This window comes from Saccostrea echinata, unplaced genomic scaffold, assembly GCF_033153115.1.
Source record: "Saccostrea echinata isolate AGI-Se365-2 ecotype Australia unplaced genomic scaffold, CSIRO_AGI_Sech_v1 ptg000052l, whole genome shotgun sequence".
Taxonomy (NCBI): Eukaryota; Metazoa; Mollusca; class Bivalvia; order Ostreida; family Ostreidae; genus Saccostrea; species Saccostrea echinata.
This window is the reverse complement of record NW_026889801.1, coordinates 4,834,523-4,843,148: the sequence shown is the minus strand read 5'-3', so window position 1 is coordinate 4,843,148 and position 8,626 is coordinate 4,834,523. Positions and strand designations below refer to the sequence as shown.

General features: G+C 31.9%; 1 protein-coding gene across 1 annotated transcript; it reads left to right on the top strand.

The window, feature by feature from the left end:
* Positions 1-964: 964 nt before the first annotated feature.
* LOC133204289 (uncharacterized) lies at positions 965-1,604 on the top strand. The gene is made up of 2 exons (XM_061340023.1): positions 965-1,301; positions 1,435-1,604. The coding sequence occupies exons 1-2, from the start codon at positions 1,040-1,042 to the stop codon at positions 1,602-1,604; spliced, it is 432 nt and encodes a 143-aa protein (XP_061196007.1). The 5' UTR covers positions 965-1,039.
* The last annotated feature ends 7,022 nt before the right edge of the window (positions 1,605-8,626 follow it).

The window sequence follows — 8,626 nt, the reverse complement described above, 5'->3', positions numbered from 1 at the left end:
CTTTAGTGTTTTAGAAGTTATAAATCGGGCTTTAAATTATCTTTAATGACATTCTTAGGCACTTAAAGTGTTCATTTATTTTAAAGAAGGACTTGTATGTCATGTCTATTACATTTGTTATTCGCTTATCCCTAATATTGCTGTACAACATCGAACAATTACCACCCGGTGAGTTATTCTTTTGAAGATCCTTTTAAAGTATTGAATTTGCAATACGATTATACATGAATGTCTTATTATACGTAATAGTTAATTAACAATTATCTGACTTGTAACTCAGTTGAAATATCTATAAGGAAATGAACCCCTAAGACATGATTGTTTTCAGTCTGTATTGCACTTCACATTGTAAACGCCTTAATTAAAATCAGCCATTCCGTTATTTCATCAATGAGACCTGTATTATTCTGTAATTATTTAAACATAACTAAAGAACACTGTCTTTGTTGGGTAAAACACTTATAATTACTACTTAAGAGATTATGATAAATCTAAAATAAATACAAAGTGCAGAAAATAATGCATGTATTATTTCCTTCCTAATGTGTTCAATTTAAAATCCTAATATGAACAGATGTGGAAATATTGATATAATTCTTTCTATGACAAAAGTGGGAGTTTCTTTTAATCTCATTTAAAAAAAAAAAAAAGGAATCGGGAAAGTACTGATAAATTTATGCATTATCCCTACAGTGAAGAAAAAATAAAGCAACAAATTCATCGTTTCGCTAGCTAGGACTTTTAAAATCTTTTAAAATCCTCTAAATCACTTTGATAAAAAAATACTCTTTCAATTTATTATTTCCAGGGTATTTATTTTAAATTATAATTGAGATTTACACAATAAAACTGGCCACGGCTTAATTGTCTTTACACAATAATGTTCCTTCCAGTACCTTTAAGCTGCTTACTTTTATCCTGCACCTATTGGAAATCTTTTAAAGATCCATTTCATTTTCCAGTTGCCAGTACAGTAGAGATCGTAACCTGTGATGGCAAAGCAAGAGTTGGATCCGTGATTTTCTTTAATTACCAGAAAATGGATATGCACTGCGACTGTTTGATAAAACCTCTCTTTTCGGGAACATTACAATTTGCATCCGATGCTATTAAATTCAAATGTCATATGGAGATCAACATTTACGATAATAAAAGACCCGATGAATTAGTTAATCTCCCATGTGGAAATGGTAGGACATCTGTTTATTACAATGTTACCAATGACGATGTCTTTCATATAATATCCAAACCTGTCAACTTCACAACTGGGACGTTTCATCAACCCATCTACGTGTTTGAAGGTTTGTAGATTTTTAACTACAATAAAATTTTATAGATTTGTTTCAAGGAAACGTCATAAAACTTGCATTTTTCAAATGTTTAGGAGTCTTCTCCTCTTAAAAGATAGTTTTCTTTTTTTTTTACTTCTTTCAGAAGCCACATTCAACGGCACTATTTCTGTGTCTTGTGGAGTTCAAAGATCATCTACAAGCATAACTGTATTGGATGAAGAACTTATCAATAGTTCAACTGCTATCCAATCAACAAATAAAATATGTATTTCTTCATGTACGTATAAGTGTCAGGAACAATACTTACCGTAATTGTAATATCGAAGTAATGGACAGTACTCAAAGGACAAGGTATGGTAACGGCAGAATCTGACCCCTTATATGATGTAAAAATCAGAACACAGTTAAAATTGTTATAGTTTATAACAAAGAACTTAAAATGATGCTTGTTTTAAAGCTAGTACTAATTTTGCTTCAAAGCTTACATGGAGGCCACAATAGGGTGCAAAAGTAGGACATTTTTCCGAATTTCCTCAATTCTGGTGGAATTTCGTCAAATTTTAGATACTTTTCGCTTCGGGAAACGAAGAGCGCAAGCTTGCCTATCTGAGATTTTTATACACAAGATGTATCTGATGCTAGTGTATGAAAATTATAAATTTGGTTGATACGTAAGTTTGTGCTCTATGTTTTCTGCAACAAAATGTGATGTAAAATTGATGGAAATTTGCATAAAAGTGAGAAAATTCGGAAATTGACATAATTTCTGACCTTCCTGTGACCTCTGTATATCCCATAACTTGGAACCAATATCATTTTGTGGAAGGGGTGTTAACAGGTTTTTATTGATAAATTGTTGCATCATTCAAAAAGACACCCCAAACCAGGGGCCAAAAAGGTGTCTTAGCCTATCTTGTCCTTTAAAAGATCGTTAAAGTATTAAAAATAAAGAGGAGACCAAACACGGACCTTAAAAAATTAGAGGCAGGACCACGTGCCATTGAAGAGTAAGTATCCCCTGCAACAGTTTGCTCCTTGTCATGGTCGGGCAAACAGAAAAATAGGTAGACAAGTCAATGTGTATATAATGGTATAACAATTGGTATGAAAACCGCATTCTGCATTCGACTAAATGATGGATTATACTTGCCGACAAATTCAATATATCGACCAAATAACTGACTAAATGTTGACTTTAAACCCATCTGTTAATATCTTTGATTCATCAACTTAATTGTCGATAGCTTGCTTCGTTTTAGAAATTCAATGAGAATGCCCTTGCCTATTGACAAGGGAAGTTGGCGATAAAAGATTGAAGTCATCACGTTTATCATAAAGTTTTTGTTAGATTCCGTTAACGTCTTTTTCTATTAAAATAAATTAAAATATTCAAATATGAAACAGATGTATCAACCTCTGTGGTTCTAAGCTCACTGGGATATACAGAGTCCGCAAATAAATGAAACTAACTATTGTTATCGTCAATAAATCTAAAAGTCGAGTTGAGGCCACAGCATATCTACCGAATCTACATATTGACATAATGACCTGGGTGAATAAATGACAGTGAAGGATAATTTATTTAAGTATTACCGAAATTGTGTTTCAACGAGTTTGCATTGCACAATTCTGCATTATATTTTCTTACATAAATAATCGAATTGTTTCCAAATGTACCTGACAAAAGCATGCGACGAATACAAGCATTTTATATGTGCAAAATAATTCATGGGAATATCATTTTTCTCAAACATTTGATCATATTTTTCACTCTTCATGCTTATAAATATCAATACGTGGGAAACATTTCATGCCACGCAAGATTCATTTTGTTATCAATTTTCACACAATATTAAAATTTAGTCTATTAAACGCTATTCTGTCTTCCTAGACAAAGTCTTCTAACAAACTGTTCAAATCCCGTTGGGCACTCATTGCCCTTCTTTATTAGCCGACCTGTTTTTATCTATTGAAGCAGAATTTATTTGCAAAATTCACATACATGTACGTAAAAAATGATATATGTTTCTTTTGATCATTATGTCAATTCTCCCTTTTATTTAAACGGTCGCTGTAGCCTAAAGGTAAGGCGCCTGCTGTTTGATCGATAAGTATTGGGGTTGGGCTCTCCTTCCAAGTGCCATTTTAAATCCAGGACATCCACATTGGTTGTGAATGTTCTTTGGCCAAGTGTCCAGTACTAGAAGAGAAAGTCTTGGATCTTTTGGACGAGACCGTCAAATTCAAAATCCCGTATCACGAAAAGCGTTTGCTCTAGTAAGACACTTAACTATTTAATGGGCTTTAGTGACTGGTCAAGTTCTACCCTTGAAGTCCTTCACTGGTTCATGATGACGTCTCAAAGGGTGAAAAATTCTTGCAAGGGATGTACAACGACAATTTTTCATTTCATCAAAGTAGAAATAAAATAGTTTGATTCGGGGATTAAATTGTGAAATTCTGACCTAAAAGTTAATTTTCAAATTTTGCATTCTATTTTCGATATAGATTGTACTACGAACACACTTGTGGTGATTTTATTGGCAGTTTTGGCTGTGATATCTCTTTTATCAATATTAATGAATATAACCCTCTTCAACAGATTACGAACAAGGTAGGAAAACTAACCCTCACTTAAATTCATGTAAACATTGTGTTAGATCCCTGATTTTTTTTTCCTTTAAGCTGCAAATTTAGGACGTAATATTTGATTGATCAGTTTAAATATCTATTCCATGTATACTTGTAGGAGAATAAAATAATAGAAGACAGAAATAAAATAATAATTCAAATTGAATGATATTGTTAAGAACGAGTCATTTGTCACATATCTATGCATATCTTTATAAATCCTAGGAAAAACGACCTCAAGATTTCTACAGATATGTATACTGAACTGGATACAAGCAGACAGTCACGAGGAGAACACGGATACGATTCATTGCAACATCAAAATAATCATTAATTTGATGCATTTCTTTCGTTTCGATCTACTTTAGTTAACGAAGAATAAAAATTTTGATTATTCATGTTAGTATAAATCTGTCTCTTTGATTCTTGTTTTACTTTTTTTAAAACTTAAGAATGCAGTATACGAATAAAGCGCACATGAAGATGATTTTTTTTTCTTTTGGTTTTGTTACCTTAATAAAATTCGTTCTGCAGAGGTTTTTGTTGATATATTTTTTTAAAGAATATAATTAGATATTTACTGCTGTTACTTTTCAGTAACAAAGCAGTTACAATTTTTAAATGTTAGTTGTCTTCATAATTTTAAAATCTAATACACAAATGAAATAATAACACTTGTTGTATAGTAGGGATCTCATATTGAGAGAAAAACTGGAAAATGTACACAGATGCGCAGACATGTGTAAGAATATTAATCTGATCTTTAGACTTACATTACCCGAAACGTTCTACTTATCCACATGAACAAGAAAAGAAAGACACCGAAGCAACAGAAGCAAGAAGTAAGCAAACAAGGACATGAGAGAGAGAGAGAGAGAGAGAGAGCAGACATCTAGTGGAACCAAATTTAAGTGCAAATAGTAAACAAAACACTTATTAAACGTAGAAATCAGCGTTAAATGAATGTCAATATATTTCATACGTATGATTTATTAAGATTTATAAACCCTCGGATCACTGATATGAAATGTTGCTTTAACTTTCATGATTTTCCGAAAGATATGTATTTTATAAGTAAAATACAAACAATTATACCATACCTTGAGGGGCAAAATTTAACAAAAAAGAAATTTCAACTTGACATCATCTGTAAAGGATTAAAATACACTTGTGTCACTAAAAGTGATCCCTTTTATCAGAGTTTCAATGAGCCTTAAGCAGAAATTTATTTATAAATTAGTGCTCTTGCATATTGAATCATACAAAGGACATAAACTCAATATGCAGGTAATGTAGGAATAGGGTGTTATGATCATTGACAGGATGAGTAAACTTACGAGTTCCATTGTTTTGGAAAAAGCAGCTGTGTATGATGTCAAATACCCTAGACTTTAATCTGTCATATTGTTTGAATATTACAACTCATAAAATGTCTCCTTCACTGAAATACATGTATATGGAAATAAAAAAACAATATTCAAGCTCAAAAGTCCGCTCAAACAATATAAATCAGGAGCAGAGCTAACACGGACCTCTAAAAGATCAGAGATGGAATCAGGTGTAATGGAGAAGTGAGCATCCGCTGCCGACCGGTCATAACCGCTGTGTGTACCTTGCATGATCGGGAAATAACGGAAAAATCCGGCATCAATCCAGTGTGTAAATAATGACCTAACAATTAGTATGAAAAAGTCAGTGAGCATTTCACTGAAAGGTACGTATGTAAATAGTTTTTACTGACAAGGTCATTGTATCGACCATAGACTTTTTTCGTAAAATGTATCATTGATAAATCGGAAAAGCCATAGATAAAACATTTATTATTATTATCCATTGTATAGACGCCATTGAGTCTTAGGCTTAAAGAAGCACTCTATTACGAAAGTCTAAAAATAAAAAAAAAGTACAAGTATTATAGAATACAAGTTTTCGATACAAACAAAAATCATGTTTCAAAGTATGTGGTCTAGTGTTGAACTTTTGCATCTTTGTTATTAGACCGACACAGGTAAGGCTGTTCGGGATTTTAAAAAAACTGCCTGTGTTCATTATAAGAAAACATTATGAAAATAAATCAGCGTACCTAAATCTTTAATTCCTTATGAATCACACATGACATTCACGGTATATGCTTTAGCACTCCAATTTCATATATTTGTTGTACTGAATTTTCGTCATGTTTAATTTTCACTCGGCAAATATTTGATCAATAGTTATGACGTCATTGGTTTGTTATTTAACCCCTGTGATAAATACTTAGCTACTTATACTACCCAAAAACGACAAGATTAAGTTTATATTATGTTTTTGAATGATTTCATTCTTTTTATGGACCTAAAATTAAACTTTAAATACAGATATTAGGAAATCATTATCTCTATGTTAATAATTTGAAAGCCATTATATTTCTGTATGGATATTAATTAAAGTTTAGATGTGTAAATATATCAAAGCAGCAACAATGTTACAATTAGCAATGTTTAATATGGTATATGTTTACAAATCACTACACATCTTTACAAATTATTCACCGAAATGCCACCATTATTGAAAACTTGGAGATATTTTAACTACAAAAGTCTGAAAACCACTAGACAATTTCAACACTTCCTTACTTTTTTGCATACAGTGAACACTCACAGAAAATAGTCGGAGGTTGATAAAAATGCAAAAGATCCCTATCCTACCTTTCCGTGGTGTTCTAATATTATTAATATTAAACCTGTCCATCTGATTAGACCGTATAAATCAATTTCTCGCGTTGCAGTAAATCCTGGCAGGAAACAAGATCCTCATTGCTGAAAAGCCGTAATTGCCCAGTGCATGTATAAATTTGCAGCCATTCAATGGCAAGGGGTGGCGTCTCAATATGATTTAAATATTCTCGAAATGATGTGAAAAAAAACACAAAAAAAATCTCGGGTAATTTAAGCTGGAGAAGAATTCAGGAGAAAATAAAATTCATAAGAAAATTGCAAGCAAGTTCTCTTTGTTCGATTAAATGGTTACTCGGACGGGAAAAAATACAAATAACCATAATTAAAAACAATTATCAAGTTTGCATCCCAAGATTTTTGTTCGTCCTTTTTTCTATTTTAATTATCAAAACAGATATGCAGCAAGATATTTTAATCAAACTAGCGATGTAAGCCGAAGTCTCTGGTTTATGAATTTACATAAGCCATGATTTTTACGTAAATCTCCCTTTTTACAGTTTTAATATAAAATATGGTAACTTATTATATTTTCTTCTTTTGAGATGCAATGATCATTGATAATTGTGCGTACAAAGATACATTGATTTCTCAGCTAAAGATCATATGCAGTTTCATTAGTGCAAATGGGAGGGGGGTGGGATGGGGGGGGGTTTACATATTGTGTCCAATGTGGCTTTTAATTAATGTATTAAAAATTTATCCTCTGTCTTAAGAATAAATGATAGGTAAATATCATGCAAATTAATTATTCTTATTTATTCTTTGATTTAGTAGAAGTGAGTCATTATGTACAGGAAATAAGGATTACATTAATGAAATTTACATGTATTATCTACTTGAGTGATATTCACAATCATTCGTTAATCCTTTTCAAAGTTGTCCTGTATTGTAATTATCATGCTCTGGATTTATTGATGTGTATGTGGAATCTGGACGTGTTGAAAAAGCTGCTTGAGCTTCATGTCCAATGATGACGTTCAGTCTTGTATACGGTTGTTCTACAGGGTCTGTAGCCTCACGAACGTTTAGGGTAGTGTATGCAGAGTTAGGACGATCCCATGGGGATGTCAGAGTAGATTCGGGAATTTCTGTTTCATTTTCGTTATTTTTGGGTGTTGATTTTCTTCAAAATGTTGAAATGGTAAAAAATATACAGCGAAATGAAGATATTACGCAAACAAACAAAAAAAAATGTGTTTTTGAAATGATCCTTATAATAATGTATTAAGAAGACTCTTATACTTTATAAAATAATTTATACTGTACCTATTTCGGGAATTCAGTGTGTAAATTACAAGATATAACGAAATTCCCGTCAGTACAAAAACCAGTATTCCACATATTGCTAATCCAATAAGCAGCACATTATCATAAGAATCTGAAATGTAGAAACAAAATTAATTGTCATATATCAATAAGACATGTAAATGAGGTTTTTTTTTATTTTTTTTTTTTTAATTCAAAATTGATTTCATAATATGGATTTGATTTTCTGGGTATTGTACATAGATAATGTATATACATGTATATGTCATGTTGGCTTAATCTCTAGGGTTATGAAATATGAAGATAACGAACAGTTATCAGGAAACAAAAGTCCATTGATCAGAAGGAAAACAAAACAGGAGCAGGGCAAAAACGGACCTCTAAAGCAACAGAGGTGGGACCAGGTGCCATAGAGGAGTTAGCATCCCTTGTAAACCGGCCACCCCACATACAACTTAATGATAAATTGTATTTGCTGACAAGGCCATTATATCGAACATAAAATTTGCAAAATATTGACTTTAAACGAGATTATTAGTATCGTTCTTTCAGCAACTGTATTTGTCAGTAGTTTTCCTCGTTTCAGAAACTGTCAAAAGTAAACTGAGAGACATAAAGCCTATATGAATGTGATAACGATATATTGTAATATATATTGAACCCCCCTTTTGAAATTCAACGCCTGACTTGTTGGATTTTTTTAAAATTTTATCTATTACA

Bases quoted from the DNA above. Each gene is read 5' to 3' on its own strand.
- LOC133204289 (XM_061340023.1), top strand. From the start codon at position 1,040: ATGGATATGCACTGCGACTGTTTGATAAAACCTCTCTTTTCGGGAACA. The intron at 1,302-1,434 runs GTTTGTAGATTT...TACTTCTTTCAG, and splicing joins ACCCATCTACGTGTTTGAAG to AAGCCACATTCAACGGCACT.